The sequence below is a fragment of the Candoia aspera genome, chromosome 16 (assembly GCF_035149785.1).
Source record: "Candoia aspera isolate rCanAsp1 chromosome 16, rCanAsp1.hap2, whole genome shotgun sequence".
NCBI classification, from domain to species: Eukaryota; Metazoa; Chordata; class Lepidosauria; order Squamata; family Boidae; genus Candoia; species Candoia aspera.
This window is the reverse complement of record NC_086168.1, coordinates 5,239,491-5,256,479: the sequence shown is the minus strand read 5'-3', so window position 1 is coordinate 5,256,479 and position 16,989 is coordinate 5,239,491. Positions and strand designations below refer to the sequence as shown.

Below are 16,989 nucleotides of genomic sequence, written 5' to 3'. Positions count from 1 at the left end.
CATCCATACAGGCCTACCCATGAAACAAATAGAACAATTTTGTAACTTCTGGCCTCGATTTGAGCCAGAACGTGCAGGGGTTCCCCAAAACCTGAAAAATATTTCAAGGGTACTTCCAGGGTCAAAAGGTTGAGAAAGGCTGGTATCTAGTACATATTTTACCTGTCAATGCATATAAAACAGTTAAGAAACACTTCCAAAGACACTAAAACGTCTTAAACATAATAATACACAAAGTAGGATTGTGTATTTAACCCGAAACGTTGTACTAAACTCAAATTTTTAATATAATGGTCTTTATGGCAGTCTGTTCGTAACTAGGAGTCGTCCGTAAACCGGGACGTTCTTAAACTGGGGACCTGCTGTAGTTTGCTTTCTTGTAAAATGTTTTTGGGACTTCCTAACCTAACCTACAGCCTGGGATTTCCTGATGGTCTCCCATCCATGTACTAAGTCCAACCCTGCTGAGATTTTTTTGAGAGCTGGCACCTAGCTGGGTTTCAATTTAAGCAAGCCTAAAATCTTTATTAGATCAATATTTGCCCGGTCCAGTTAATAGAACTATTCTCCATGCCCGTCATGCTTTTTTTCCCCTTACAATATTTAAAATCACAGTTTGGCACTCACTTTTGGAGAGGTGCTGGAGAACCAGAATTACACTTCTGTCTTTTCTGACTTATGGAAACTGGAATATTTAGAATTAAGGTGGTTTTTCCTCTCATCAGAACATCCTTGCTCATTCCCCCTGTTGAATACACTATGGGCTTTTGAAAGAGTTAATTTGCAGTTTCTTTGGCTGGTGACGGAAATGTCATTATTTCTTGTTCCCCTCCTACCGCCTCGCAACAGGAGTCTCAAGATTAGCCCATATCAGCTTGCAGGATCCCGTCTGCATTTCGGTTGCGGCAGAACCCCTGGGTTCAAACACATCTCAGGAAAAAAGTGGTGTTCACGAGGCTGTTGGCATACTTCCTGCCAGGGAGGAAGCAGGCAGTTTTGCGGTGCCAGAAAAACTCCGCCAGAACGTGGTGATGGTCCCAAGCAAGCTAAGACTGGTGACCTTGGCGGCTTTCATCTTTGGGAAGTTCAAGGTGAGAGATTTGAAGTACTTATAAGAAAAACCAGGTGCCCAGGATGATGGATAGAGCTCTGTGCTATCTGTAAAGAGAAAGGAAGGTGACCCCGATGGAGATATTTTATTTGTTTGTTAATTTATTCAATTTGTATACAAGCTCGGCTCCCAAGGCAAGAAGGGGTAAAACATGTTTTAAGCCCAGAACGTCCAGATAACATCTGGAGGCGGATCAGACACACCTCCCTAATTACTGAACTTTAAGAAAAAGAGGTATATACAGTACATATAAAAAAAGATTGATGTCAGCCCCACTAGGTAGACCAGACCAAGAAAACAGTCCACGGGAAGGCTAAAACTACTTTCATGGAGATTAGCCATAACAGAGTCTTGCAAGACTGATTGTGCCAGACACCCCCCCCCCCTTTATACTCCAGTTGATCAGGGAGGTGTCTATCTGAGCCACTTCTGAACATTATCTAGACCAGCCTTTCTCAACCTTTTGACCCTGGAGGAACCCTTGAAATATTTTCCAGGCCTCAGGGAACCCCTCCACATTCAGGCTCAAACATAGGCCAGAAGTTACAAAATTATTCTATTTGTTTCATGGGTAGGCCTGTCTATATGCATCAACAGTGTTCTTAAACTAGAAATAAAGAATGAAACTTACCTCTTCAACGTGAAGGTGCCCGCATCTGAAATAATTTTTTAAATAAATCGGGATCTCCCAGGGAACCCCTAGTGATCTTTCGCAGAACCCTAGAGCGCCACAGACCCCTGGTTGAGGAACCCTGATCTAGACATTCTGGGCCTAATAAATATTAGTATATAATAATAAATATAAAATATAAAAATAAATATTTCACCCGTCTCTCTTTATCAGCGAAGCTCACAGATCTTGGTCAAGGGCGTCTTCCTTACTCTCAACGCTATTTATTTTTATTTATTTATCGTATTTTTATTACTGCCCATCTCCCCCATGTCTTCCCTAGCCCCCTGTGGAGGCCCAGCATGTGGTCAGCACTGAGCTTGGATCTTGTTCTTTCTGCAGTTTGAAAAACGCCATAAAATGATTGTCTTCTTCTCAAGTTGCGAGCAAGTGGAGTTTCATTATGTCCTTCTCCAAAAAGTCTTGGGTGGGGTGCCTGGGGGTGAAGGATCAGGATTACCCCCAGCCCTTCCTTCTCCTCTGAAGTTTGCACGCTTGCATGGTGACATGAAACAAGAGGTGAGTTCATATCTTCCCTATAAACTCCCCCCCTTTTTTTAACATATAACGGGCATGCTTCTCAACGACTTGTATGTAGCAGTATTGAAACCTATGCACTGGGGAATTATTTCTTCCTTGTCTAAAGTCTGCCCTTCCAAAACATAAATAGTTAAGATGTCCTTCAGTCTAGGCCAACCCTCCTTTTCTTTCTCACTCTCCTTTTAAAATCATAAACTTGGTGAATAGGACAGGATCGCCTGGAAGGGTGGCCCCATGGCCTCTTTGAGAAAATGAATTGCTTTTTCCAAAATCTTCCAAGAAATAGTGTCCAGTTGATGCCAGGATCTGCCAGCCACCCTGAAAAGAAAATTAAAAAAAAAAATTGAATTAATGAAATGGCATTCATTCGTTTCTGATGTATGCTTCCTTACAGCAACATAAGCAAAAACATACATCCATACTCCGAGGGGTTTATAATCTGAACAAATAAAATTCAGTTAAAATTGGTAGCCGAAACCTGCTTGCATTTTTGTATAAAATTGTATAAATTGTATAAAATACTCTGTTTATCAGTCATTAAATGAAGGCAGGTCCAAAGATGCCCCCTCCAAAACCAGTTGAAAATTAAAGTGCTTGGTAACCTTGGGAATTCTCTTTTTTTCTCCTTTTAGGGAATTAGTTTTACTTCTATGATCTGGCAACATGTCTTGTTTTATTATTTTATTTTATTTTCTCCTTTTCTTTTAGGAGAGGTCATCTGTGTTCCAGGCCTTTCTGCAATCAAAGACTGGTGTTTTACTCTGCACCGTGAGTTGACAAATAATAACTGAATGTGTACAATGCCTAACATATTTCTGTGTTTGTCAGAGAAAGGTAGCAAATTAATTCAGAATACGAAGTATCAAAAATTAGGGAGAAGGTAGCCCTAATGGTTAGGTCCTCATGATTAATCTGAGTTAAGATTATGGACTTCGGAGCAAAACTGAGCAACGTATAGGTAGTCCTTGACTTAGACCACAATTGGGACTGGAACTTCCATCTGAAAGCGAGGCGTTGTTAAGTGAGTCACACCCAATTTTATGACTTCTTTGGCCACAGTTGTTAAGTGAATCACATGGTTGTTAAGCGAATCCAGCTTCTCCCATTAACTTTGCTTGTCAAAAGCTGACTGGGAAGGTCACAAATTGTGATCACATGACCGCAGGATGCTACAACCATCATAAATACATGCCGGTTGCCAAGTGCCTGAATTCTGATCATGTAACCGCAGGGATGCTGCGACGGTTGTAAGTGTGAGGACTGGCAGCAAGTCACTTTTTTCAGTGCCGTTGTAACTTTGAACAGTTGCTAAACAAATGGTCGTAAGTTGAAGACTACCTGTACTTTATTGAACAGCTTGCTTGCTTGCTTGCTTATTTATTTCTTTATTTAATCAATTTGTAAAGCCAGTTTGATGAAAAAAAGTTTTTTTTTTTTAGTTGGTGGTTAATCGTTCAAACTGCCCTCAATTTGAAAGCCGTTCTGATCAATTGTTGTCCTCTTAAACTGCCTTCCTGGCGTTCTGATCACCCAATGCTTCAGATGCTTGCTTTGCCACACAATCTCCTTGCTCCTTGGGCGATTTGAGAAATGCAAAGTTTGGCAATTCCTTTCTTTGGCCAAGGGTGAAATTATTGCCCTTGGGGGTGGCTGGGAATTCAAAGAGGCAGAACCGAGGACTGTGCAGGCACGGTGTTGATCAAGGATTTGTTTTCTTCCCATTTGGAGAGCCGAGGAGGACAGCCCCTGGAATTGCACGGGCTAAGAAACCAGCTCTCTTCTCATTTGGAGGAAGCTGATGGCCCTATGTTCTCAAGACCGTCTTCCCTGAGTCCACCTCTATCTATCTATCTATCTATCTATCTATCTATCTATCTATCTATCTATCTATCTATCTATATCTATCTATCTATCTATCTATCTATCTATCTATCTATCTATCTATCTATCTATCTATCTATCTATCTATCTATCTATCTAAATTACAGCAGTTTTGTGAACTTGGCCTCCTTCGAGTTCAAGATTTACTTCGGCGTTCCTAAGGAGCTGCTGCCCTTCGGCGCAGGAAGATCATTTTGAAGAAGCTTCTGTTTCCTTCCCCTTGCTGGTTGCCTCCATCACACTAACGTGTCTTGCCAGTTTTCTGGCGGGCACAGGCGGCAGCTTTCCCCCTCCAACAGCTTGGGCTGCTACCCTCCCCTTCTCTTCCGCTGATGACGCAGCCCAATCTGTCGCCCGGCTGGCGGGGGCGTCCTCCCCGCCGATGGCTTTCCACGCTCAGCCTTAATGACTCTTGGCAGGCGGGGAGAGGCGCGAGGGCTCCCACGTCCATTTTGGACCCCTCTGCCGCTTCCTTCCCCCTCCTGTTTGGCTAAGGTGCTCTTTTGGGCCAAGAAATGAATCATCTGAATCCAGCTGACAGCCTGGCACCTGAACGGAGGGCCTTCCATCTGGACCTCAAAGCTTCACAGCGGCCACCAGTTGTCAAGGCCTCGGTGCCCAGGGTCCTTTAGAAAACGCTGCCCCTAAACGTCTTATTTTTGCCCCAAGATTTTGTGGCACGGCTAGGGCCAGGCTAGGATGGCTGCTTGGATCGAATTTGGGAACTTTTTTTGGAAATACTTCCTCATCCTGAATGTGGTTGCCAAGGATGTCCTGTCATCTTGCCAAAAACACTCTTAATGCCATGAAGTCTATCCAAGAGCGCATTTATATTAGGGCTCAGCCAATCAGGAGGCCTTATTCTCAGCCTAGGCCAGAATAGGCGTTCTTTGTACTCCACTTTGGCCAGTCGGGAGACGGTCTTGCCGCCTAGTCACCCAATCACACTGCTCTTCTCCTCCACGTCCGCAGAAGGTGCTGATGACCGTTGGCTGGTCATCCTCAGTTGGGTGCGGGCTACATATCTTGGACTACAATGCCAATCACTCCCCACCAGCAGGGTCGGTGGGAGTTGCAATCCAACCCTTAGTAGATGCATCTCTTGATCCTTTGATCCTGGGGGCTCACGGCCTCCAGGTTGTAATTTACTTACGTATGTATTTATTTACTTATCAAATTTATATACTTGTTTAGCAGCTTCTAGGCATGGAAGAGGCAGTTCTCCTTCGTATGGGCCAGTAGCATGAAACCTCAGTCCTGGCTTGCTGTAAATACCAGAAACTTTTTGTAGCATCCAAGCATTCAGGTCCACCGGAGTAGCTCAAGCCTATCTCTGCAAAATCAGCTTCCTTATTCTTGTTGAAATTTGGGCTTAACCCATTCCATTCCCCACTGGGATAGCCCACCTCCCTCATTGCCATCCTGGCACGTGGCACGACCAGGGGCACAAATAGAGGCTGTTTGTGGAAAGCCTGGTCACGTTCTAAAGGGAAGGTGCACCATTGCTGCTTGGTGGCAGACACGGAGCGCGGCCGCCAGAGCGCAAGCGGGGGGCGCGTCTGCCGAGCCGATCGCGTTGGGAGGCAGCTGGCCTTGATTGCACCAGCCGAGTGAAAAAACCAGGGTGGTGGAAACGCTATAATGAGTGCTAATATATTTGCATATTCATTATGCCTTTGCATGGTGCTCTCCTTGATCTGCTTAAACTAATAACCCTTTTTGGCAGGGCGTGGGGCTCGTCAAGTGGACGGGGAACGGGCAGCAGGCTGTGCCAGTCACTGCTGGGTGCCATAAATCCTCCCCCGCATCCGCTCCTTCAACTGGAATCCAGTATCTTGGCATATTGGAACCTAATAAGCTGAAGTGCACGGTCCCATCCAGCACACACACACACACACACACACACACACACACACGCCCTTTTGGCAGAGCAGAAGGGAACCGGAGCAAAGACTGGGGATGTGGAAGTAGATGAGGATTGTTAGAGTAGGAGGGGAGGGAAGAAGGAAGGAAGGAAGGAAGGAAGGAAGGAAGGAAGGAGAGATATGAGAGGAGGGAAGGAGGGAGGGAGGGAGGAAGGGAAGAAGGAAGGGGGAGAGATGAGGGAGGGAGGGAAGAAGGAAGGAAGGGAAGAAGGAAAGGAAGGAAGGAAGGAAGGAAGGAGAGATGAGAGTAGGAGGGAAGGAGGGAGGGAGGGAGGGAAGAAGGAAGGAAGGGTGAGAGATGAGGGTAGGAAGAAGGGAGGGAAGGAAGGAAGGCAAGAGGTAGTGGGAAGGGAAAGAAGGAGAGAGAAGAAGGGAAGGGGAAGAGGGGAAGGAAGGAAGGAAGATACTTTCTTTTGGTTATTGCACAGGAATTTCCCCCAGTATCAGTAGAAAAAGAGGGATCCCACCCACCCACCCCAAGCTGGAGTCTTTGCATGACTTAAATATTGCAGATCCAGCAACCATAAGATGCACATTATTTCAATGATAAAAACACAGGTGCCCTTAAACAACGTGCAGGGAGGCCAGTGGGTGTGTCGCTGGAAACCGTATGTAGAGATACCAGAAATCTTGCCTGGTCTGGATGGCCCCTTCTTCAGCGAGGGTTGTTGAAGCGTTTTGGGGCTGCCTTCCCTGGCATATCCCCCCTTGGGGACTGCTGGAAATATTTCCCTTTCCTCTTCCTCTTCCTCCTCAAGATGCCAGTTCCTTTCTGGGCACAGCTCCCTATTTTCCCCCACGCCCCCTCTGCAGGGCGCTCCAGTTTGTGGAAAGCTGCGTTCAGGCATTTATCATCATTTAGAACCACGATCCGTTTTTTTGGCCTTTTCTGAGCTGTCCTTCTGAGTCACCTCCCTGTGTTTGAACTGAGTGACCCAGAGGACCTGTTGGGACAGGGTGCCAGGAGGGTGGCCTCGGACCACGTGTAGCCCAGAGCATCCCTTGTGAGGCCCCCAGAGCCCCTCCCAAAGTGGGTGGGGCCTCCAAAGTGGGTAGGATCAACAACATGAGCCTTTTTCTTGTTTTACACTTTGGGGGGGGGAACTGGAGGGCAGTTCCCCAAAGATAAAATGAGTATTTAAGCCATTTTGCCCCTTAAAATGCCTGAATCGCTCTGCCCCACGATAGGCCCTTTCTCTGCCTGTTGCACCGAAACCCAAAGCAACTTTTTTTCCACACACAATTCTCCCCAAGTTTTCTTCAACGAGATTTATTGAGACGAAAGGGGTAGAGTTGCCATGATGCCAGCCGCTGAACTATCCCCATTTAGAACAAAGACATCCCTGTGTTCATGAAGAGGGAGACATTCTGAGGTTCTTTCTTCCTGTGCACCCCCAAACCGGCAGGTCTTTTCACCGATAACAAAGTGTTTTTAATGAACCGTCTCCAGAAACACATCCTCACCTTATTAGACCAACAACAGAGAACTTTCTGATTTCTTTTTTTAACAGGATGTTGCTGCTCGTGGGCTAGATCTACCCCAAGTCACCTGGATTGTTCAGGTAGGCGGTCTTCTTTTATGGGACCATCCCAATGTGGACGCGTCTCCTTTTTTGGTTTTGCAGACGTAATTTTATTTATTTATTTATTTATATTTCAAGTTTCTACCACCAGCCATCTCTCCCGAAAAGGGGACTCTGGGCGGAGTCCCAGTTAATTTTACTTAAGGATTTATTAAGGATTATTAAGGAGCTAATTTTTATTAAGGATTTTAATTACAATAGTAAAATCTAAGACAGACTAAAAGAAAAAAAGAATAGACAGACAGAGTGAAAGATGCAAAAGAGAAAGGAAAAAACATAGAAAAGGGAAGGAAGAAAGGAAGGAAGGAATATAGTAAAGACAGAGAAAAGAAATATATAAAGAAGTGCCTTCCAACCTTCATCACAACAAGTATAAACAATCTTTGGAACTCTTTACCCCTCTTAGTTTGCAACCAATAATCTCTTCATGCCATCTCCTTGTCTTCTCAGAGCAGCGTTGGTTCCCGAATCTGAGCTGCAAACATTGGGCCTTGAGAACCCTTAAAGCAGCTGAGGGTGGCTGTGCCAGATATATAGAACATTATATCACATTTCAGTGACATCAAAGGTGGCAAGCCTTTCTGAAGTGGCTTTATTGGTCAGTCCCTGCTGAGTTAAACATCAACTTTTAGTCCTTGACTTACGACCATTCGTTTAGTGGCCGTTTGAAGTTACAACGGTGCTAAAAAAAAGTGACTTGTGACCGGTCCTCACACTTATGACCATCACAGTGTCCCTTTGGTCATGTGATCAAAATTCAGGCGCCCAGCATATATTTACGACGGTTGCAGTGTCCCGGGGTCACACGATTGCCATGTGCGACCTTCCCAGCCAGCTTCTTACAAACCAAGTCAATGTGGGAAGCTGGACTTGCTTAATGACCATGTGATTCATGTAACCGCTGTGGTAATTTGCTTAACAACCATGGCAAAAAGGTTGCAAAATTGGGTGTGACTCACTTAATGACTGCCTTGCTTAGCAATGGAAGTTCCAGTCCCAATTGTGGTCATAAGTTGAGGACTACCTGTATTATCACATTTTATCTAACTTCAGAAACGATCACACTGAAAATGGTAGATATCAATTTTTTTAAAATTTAAAATTTAATTTTAGACGGTATCACATTTTATGTGATACTCCTTCATTTATAGCTGAGACCTAGATGGCTCCTCCTGGATTTGACTCACAGGTCCTAGTCTGTTTTTTTGATAGATATCTTTTAATTTTGTCTCAAATTTTATTTTACTGGCTTCTTAAGATCGATTTTAGAGGTAGATGGGATGGGATGAAGAGATTATTGGTTGCAAACTAAGATGGGTAAAGGGTTCCAAAGATTGTTTATACTTGTTGTGATGAAGGTTGGAAGGCACTTCTTTATATATTTTTACAGCCACGCTTCTTGTACCAGCCTAAGACTGCAGTCAACTGAACTGAACTGAATGAAACAGGTGGAAACTGTGTTTTTTAAAAAAGAAAGGGGTGATGCAATGTGTCTTTTTTGTACGTCAAAAAAATCTTGGTGGACCTTAGCAGTGACAGAGAGGTCCCAATCCCCCATTCCTTTCTCGTCCCTTTGCCCAACGAGTCAAATCTTTATTTCCTTGGACCAGCCTTTACAACAGAAGAAGAAAAATAGTTTAGTCCCACAATTTGTTACCGGGGAAAAACGGGAAAACAATAAAATAGTGAAACAACACATTTCCCTTTGTTTTCCTTCCCCACCCCCCCAAGGGCTCTGCAGGGCTGTTTAGGGAATTTATTTTTTAAAATGATCTCAGATACTCTAATCAGTCTCTCGTGCAATCTGATTCGTTCTCTGCTTTTTCTGGGGGGGAAGTATAATCCTCCAGCTTCGCTTGCTGAATACATCCACCGAATTGGGAGAACCGCTCGGATTGGCAGCCCTGGGAACAGCTTGCTCATCCTTTTACCTTCAGAGGCAGGATATGTCAGCTTCCTGGCTTCCTACAAGATTAAGTGAGTCACAGCTCTCTTCCCCCTGTCCCCCCCCCCACTTCTCCCCAAGTGTCAAAATTCAGGGCCAACTTCAGCTAATAAAACAGCTGCAGCCCTGCATCTTGTTTGCAAGAACAAGGGGGGCGCATTACCCTCTTCCGGAATAAAACTCAACTCCGACGAGAACTTTGGTAAGATTTTTTTCCCCTAAAGCCCTAAGTTTCATTACACAAAGAACGCACGAGAGACGTCCAAGTGGAAACTGGGAACGTTAGAGAGCAAAACTGTGTTTTATTTCTGTTGAAAGTAAAATCGGAAAGACGATGCTTGATTGCAGGGGAAAGTTAAGGTTTTTTCCCCTCCCTGGAATGGCGAAGGAAGAAGGCAGGCCGGCAGGCCGTTTTTGCAAAAAGGAAGGAATTGGTGTTTTTTAAGGGAAGAGAGTCTTGATTTGGTGGCAGCAGGGCAGCTGTCAAAATAAACCGGCAGCAACAAATGGGAAAGATCTTGAGCTCTCAAGAATTCGTGCCGAGACGGTGTGAGATTCCTGCGCGATCTTGCAAGATACCAGTGATTTGGAGAAAGACCTGCTCGGGCGTTGGAAAAAGCTTTGAACTTTGGGGATTGGTCTGCCACTTTGCACATAGAAACTTTTTCCATCTGCGTGCTCCCCGTCTCCATTTCATTGTTCCCAGGGGTGATTCTGCTTCCTTCCGACAAATCCATTTCAGTGGCTTTCCTTCTGAATCTAGTTGCTCCAAAGCTGACTTCTGCTTCGCTTTCGTCCCTTACCTGTAGCCTAGATACAGGTAGTCCTCGCTTAACGACCACAGTTAGGACCAGCATTTCGGTTGCTGAGTGAATCCGACTTGATTTTATGACCTTTTTTGCGGTGGTCGTTAAGCGAATCACCGTGGGTGTTAAGTGAGCCACGAGGTTGTCAAAGAAATCACGCAGTTCCCCCATTGATTTTGCTTGCCAGAAGCCAGCCAGGGAGGTCAAAAATGGGGATCACATGACCACAGGATGCTGCAACGGTCATAAATGCAAACCAGTTGCCAAGTGCCCAAATTGCAATCGTGGGGACGCTGCAAAAGTTGTGAGTGTGAGGACCTATCGTAAGTCCGTTTTTCCAGCACCGTCGTAAGTCCGAACCATCACTAACCAAATGGTTATTAAGTGAGGACTACCTGTATTTGAGCCAAACCCTATTGCTATGGAATAGAAACATTCTTGAACCATCCTGCTTTAGTTTTTCTCCGCTGGAAGACTGTAAGCTTTCCCAGCAAAGGAATGTTTTGGTGCATCCCAGTTTCTAAGGACAGCGAAAGGCTGTGAAACTCTGCTCTGAAAGCCTTTAGCTTTCAGGCCAGATTCTTGCTACATGCGAGAGCCATCTGCAAAATGAGATTATATATCTGTGTGCATGTACACAGGCGGGAAGGGACTGAGAATATATGGATATAATGGATTGCAGATCAGATCTGGAGAGACAGTTTCACGCCTGGGGCACCACATGGCATCAAATCTAATTGCCCTTTCTGTTCGTAAATGGAGCCTTGTGGAAATTTATCCTGACAAATTCAGTGTGGCAAACGAGGCAGAAAGAGCACCATGTGCCGGTCGCGGTACAACGGTTGGTGTGTGGAGAGCGAAGCCGGTTGGCCGCTTTTTGGAAAACATTGATCAGTTTCTTCCTTTCCTGTCTCTTTAATGGGCAAAGTGGAACTAACAAGTGGGAACAGCATTGGGGCAGAGCTGTTCATGGCAATTTTGAGCACTTTTCAAGAGCTGGTCATTTTTCCCCCCTTTTGATGTGTTACTTTATCATTCTTGGAAGTTCTGGGCAGTTGAGCATGTCTGAAGCAAAAACACAGTCCCTGGTCAATCGCTATTTTGTCTTTGTGGGGAGGGGTACCCCTTTATAAAATTCTTCATATGAGGCTATCATCATTTTTATTTGTTTAAAATAATGCTGTTTGACTTTTTGCATAACCAAAAAACCTCCCATAATGGTTTGCAGTCTGTGAGAAGGGTCAAGAGGTACAACTTTAAAGGAGAGAGACATGGGGAGGGAGGAGGAAATGAACATGCTCAGGTATCAATTCTTAGTTCAAATTAAGGTCTTGAATAATACTCTGTATGTCATCCCTGGGGGGTTTTAATGTGGGGACGAGGAAAAACTTTTTTAAATTGGGAAGAGGATCAGCTTAATGTCTGGTTACTTCCCAGCCCACCAGAGTGCTGTAAGTTATTGGCTTGTTTGCATGATTTTGTGGTGGAATGCAATTACAAGAAAATGAAAGAAAATGCCATGGAGACCCCAGGAAAAAAAAATAGAGTTTACAAACTCCTGACAAGGCCATAATGAACTCAGAGTTGTCTTGAAGTTGAGTTCAAAGAGATTGCATGGAAAGATCCTCAAAGTTTTTTTCACTGTTGTAAGGACGAATTTTATCATCACCTTCTTTGGGGATATTTTTTAAACTTCCTGGTCTGGACTAGATTTTCTGCTAGCCTCCCAACCAAATACTAACCAAAGCCAGCCCTGCTTAGCTTCCCCCAAATCAGCCACCGTCAAGTAGGGGCTGTCATTAGCATATCAAGCCACAGTTCCTCCATTTTAGCTACGAAGACGTACTTATTTATCGTATTGATACCCCTGTCCAATAATGCCAAGTGTTCACAGCTCACAGAACAAAGACTGCCTTAAAATACGACATTATAACACTGTTAAGACAATGGTTCTGTATAAATGTTGGTGCATTATAATTTCCAGCAACTGAGCCAACAACGTGGATTGGTTTGGCCTTGACAACTAAAGCTTGCTTTCTTGTCCCATCAATTTCAGGTTCCCCGTAGACTAGAGCCTACGACGGGAACTTTGCTGATTTTCTGGTGGCAGCCGATGCTGCGAAAGGCTGTATTTGCGATCGTAATGTTTGTTTTTAGTTATAAATTTGTATATACCTTTATATTTTCCCGTTTTTTAAATCATTGCTACTGCTTTTCTATCTATCTATCTATCTATCTATCTATCTATCTATCTATCTATTAATTATTCAGATCGAATTACCGCCCCTCTCCCCCAAAAGAGGGACTCTGGGCAGTTTACAATAGAATCGAACTACAGCCATAAAGGTTAAACTCTCATAAAAATCAAACACATTGCAATAAACAAAATGCAATAAATAAATATAAATAAAATAAAATAAATTATTATTTTATGATTACTATATTTTATGATTTATTTCCCATGTTTACATGCCTTTATATTTTCCCGTTTTTTTAAGTATCCCTGCTGCAAATACTAATATCTGCAATGTGTATGATGTGCTGCCATATGATAGATAGATAGATAAATAAATAAATCCCTGATCGTGAGGTGTGGGGCAGAGCTTTCCAGGTGCTGAAAGTTGACGTCAGCAGTACATTTTTTTCTGGGAAAAGGCATTTGATGTGCTGTTCCCCCCAGTGTTCTTTCTGTAGTAGGAACCAGTTAGCCCTTCTGCAGATCTTGGGGGTCAGATGGATCTGGAGGAGAGAAGACGATCTTTGGGGGAAACCTGCTGAGGAGTGCTTTAATTTGCTGGCTGTGAAACCGACCAGGCCAAGCTCAGAAACTCGCAGCTCTGTTTTTGCGAAGGGTGCATTTCAGAGGTTATCAAGGTGGGTTTCCATACAAAGCAAGAAAAATAAGGGAATAGTCAGCAGCGTTGCATCTACGGCTGAACCGTCATTTCCGTTGTTCCTTGAAATTGGCATGAATCCCCAGTGTGAAGCTATGTCCCATCCCCCCTGCAGTCCTTCTAAATAGCCCTGTTATACCCAATTTACAGCTACCTCCAACAGAGGCCGGCGGAACTGTGGCTGGAGACAAGATTTGATTTGTTTGCCACCTGTAACTGGTTAATGTAGATGTCAACCCTCCCCAAATGGTTTGTTTGTAACCAGTCTAGCGTTAGAGACAGCCACTGCCTTTGGGGGAAAAAAGAGTTGTGCGTTTATTTAATATTTAGATACCCCACTTTTTTTTTCCCCACTTTGTTTTGGTTTTTTTTGTGAGCCCCTTTGCAGGAACGATGGATATTTTTTCCGCAGTGCTTCCGAAGAAGACATACACGAGAAAACCAAAGGCGTGTGCTAACTTGTGTGTGTGTGCGCGTGCATTTTGCGCCTTTTTCTCCCGGTACCCGTAAGCAAGACTTAGAAGAAGCTTGAAAGCCGATGGTTGCAAAGTGACAGTGTTGTCATCCAAGCAATGCCAGTCTCGTTTCAGGCAGTTTGTCCCACCGTTGCTGCATTTTGCAATGGCTGCTGCACGGACTTTATCAGAAGAGGCAGATCTCCCTTTAAGGCACATGTCGTCTTGTGGAGTGTACGCACCCACACTCACCACCCAACCTCCCAGATATTCTCTCTGCTGTATGAACCAAGTGTGTTGATCTGTTGGCAACAGGCTTGAAAAAAGGAAGAACGTTGGGCGTGAGGGTGGGCGGGCTGATCACTGGACTTACAGTGGCGCTGGAAAACTGACTTGCGACTGGTCCTCGCACTTACGACCCTCACAGCATCCGTGCGATCGCAATTTGGGCACTTGGCAACTGGTTTGCATTTACGACTGTCGCAGCACCCCATGGTCATGTGATCGCCATTTTCGTACTTCCCAGCCGGTTTCTGGCAAGGGAAATCAGTGGGGAGCCACGTGATTCACTTAACGACCACGTGGTTTGCTTAACAACCATGTGATTTGCTTAGTGACTGCTGTAAAAACTTGTAAAATTGGGTCAGATTCGCTTAATGACCTCATTACTTAGCAACTGAAATTCTGGTCCCAATTGTGGTTGTTAAGCAAGGACTATCTGTACAGCCAATCAGACCAGAAGGGATAATTTTTAAAAACTTGCCTAACTTGGCATTTCCTGTTGGTCTCCCATCCAACATTAATCAGGAGTGGTTCTGCTTAGCTTCCAAATCCAGACAATGTTCCCTGGTGCCACCACCTTCTGGTACCTCAAACTTAAACAGGGTTGAAAATGCTCTACAAAGAAGGCACCATCCCTGAAAAGGCCTTTTAATGGGTCAGGGCCTGATAAATATTCAAAAGGAGCCGCCCAAATAAGAGGGGGAAGAAATAGCCTTAAAGAATTTCCATCTTAAATCTTCCTGCCAGTTTGTTGACATGCCTGCCTGTGTCTCCTCTGCAAGTAATTTTTGAATATTTTAAAGTATAATCATACTTTTAATGTTAATCTAGTGGTCTGCCCATATTTTATCTCTGTCTTCCGGTATTGCACATCGCTGTCACGGCCTTTGAGGGGAGGGCAGGGGAACTATACTTGAAAAAATAAATACACCAGCGTGCGTTTCTGGAAATAACGTACTCATCAAACCCACATTTCTAAAAAGGCTTTATTCCCAAGCAAACTGTTGTGGGAAAAAAACCCAACAGAAAGAAAATTGGTTTATTTTGTGGTACTGCGACTTCTGTCACCAAATTCGAGGAAGCACGGACTCTGAACGAGAGTTGATGTTACCCTTCTTGGCTTTGATCTAGGAGGTGAAGAGAAGGAGTGATTCTTGAGAACTCTTTTTTTCCTTTTAAAACATACGCCTAGATTTTAAATCCGGAGAGTTGCCACGGATGGTTTTGCGGTCGTTTAATCCTACGGTTTTTCCCTTTTCTCTTTCTAGCATTTCAGAGATGAAAATGGAACTTATCCTGTCTAACTTGATGAAAGATGATCGTTTCAAAGGAAACCAGTGGGGATCCAAGGTCAGTACTTCTGAACGACGTGGTTCCTTTCTCCCTTTGAACTGATTTTATTCCAGTTTCCTCATTTTTTCGGTAAGAACAGACAAATAGGTGGGTCAGTCCAAGAGCCCGAGATATCCAATATCCCTTTAAAAAAAAGCACCCCCTTCATTTATTTAAGGAGGTAGAACAGACAACAAAAGGGAAAAAAAAAGCAAAACAATGAAAAAAGTTAAGCATGTATGCACTGATTCTTATTTAATTATTAATTACATATGTCTCTCCTATGTATATTTTGATACACATATAGAAAGTTTTACTCAACAGTTGTAATCAGTTACCATATTATAGCCAGACGTGATCCTAAATTGCAAGATTTATCTTTCCAATGTTGAAGGATAATTCTCTGTGTGGTAAGAAGACACAAATGGTATAGAATTGTATATCTCCTAGTTGAGAATTTGGAGCAAGTTCACCACCATGGATGGAGAACTGTGGCCATTTTCCACTGTGGCCCCATTCAGACACAAATATTTTGTTATCCTGGGGCCATCCAGTTGAAAATAAGAGGTCCTAAGCAACAGCTTGTTCGTTCTTACCATGGTGTTTCTGCGTATTTCTTTCATGCCTCTTTTCTCAACCACCACTGAAACTCAGAATTGTCCATGCTGAATCCTCATCTAAACAGGTGGATGGCTTTTTCAAGGCCATATTGGTTGTACTGTTTGGTTTTGTGATTTTTTTAAAGCTTTTAAGAGCCATAGGAGGTGCATCCAGGAACTCCAGAAAATCAAAATAGAAAAGTCAACAGTTTCAGCCATTTTTTTGTGAGTTGGAAAGGTTCATGGCCTTCATCTGGCCTTCAACAGGCTGCAGAAATCAGGGGAAAACGCTCAGGGGGTGGTGTAGGAAAATTGCTGGATTTCCCAATTATCGCGCAAAATGGGCTGAATATTTGGGCCCGACCCAATGCAGAATGAGTGCCAGGATGGTTTGGTGATTGCTGGTTAGCTGGAAGGGAGTTAAGCAGAGGGAAATGGAGACAACTGGAATTAATATTTTTAAAACAGGCCGTATAGTTTCAGTCGCCTGGTGGGGAAAGATTCTCTGCTGAAGTAGATAGAGACCTGGCCAGGCAGCGTCATCTGGCAGAACACAACGCCGAGCTGTCAAACTGGAATTGTTTCATTTGCTTTGAAACAATCAGCCCAGGTTTGGGGAAAGATCTCCTTTTTTCTCAGTTTGACCTTGATCTCCCAAAGTAAAATCTTAAAGATGGGGAGCTCGGAGAATGCGTTGTTTAGAGATGCAGGAAATGAGGTATGCAGAAACTGCGGGGAAGTTTCCCTGTCTGGAATTAGATGATCCCTGGTGTTTGTAGTTTGTGGTTTATTTTGCAGAATGCCTCCCCCTTCCCCCCCACCCCCCAAATTTTCTCTTCCCTGCAGGCTTGGCTGTCATTTCAGTGCTGGGAGATGGCTAGGACCATCGCCTTAGGCTCTGCGAGGGAAGCACAAGACAACATTTCAGGATGCTGAGAAGATCTTTCAGCCCCCAAGGTTCCAAGC

The 16,989-nt window shown here is 44.1% G+C and overlaps 1 protein-coding gene across 1 annotated transcript in view; it reads left to right on the top strand.

Annotated features, from left to right (window-relative positions):
• The window catches only part of DDX31 (DEAD-box helicase 31), a 44,533-nt gene that overhangs the window by 12,026 nt on the left and 15,518 nt on the right, over positions 1 to 16,989 (top strand). The window contains exons 12-17 of the mRNA XM_063316128.1: positions 850 to 1,091; positions 2,124 to 2,300; positions 3,030 to 3,089; positions 7,639 to 7,689; positions 9,548 to 9,687; positions 15,361 to 15,442. Of these exons, the coding sequence (XP_063172198.1) occupies positions 850 to 1,091; positions 2,124 to 2,300; positions 3,030 to 3,089; positions 7,639 to 7,689; positions 9,548 to 9,687; positions 15,361 to 15,442 (752 nt within the window). The remainder of the gene's footprint in view (positions 1 to 849; positions 1,092 to 2,123; positions 2,301 to 3,029; positions 3,090 to 7,638; positions 7,690 to 9,547; positions 9,688 to 15,360; positions 15,443 to 16,989) is intronic.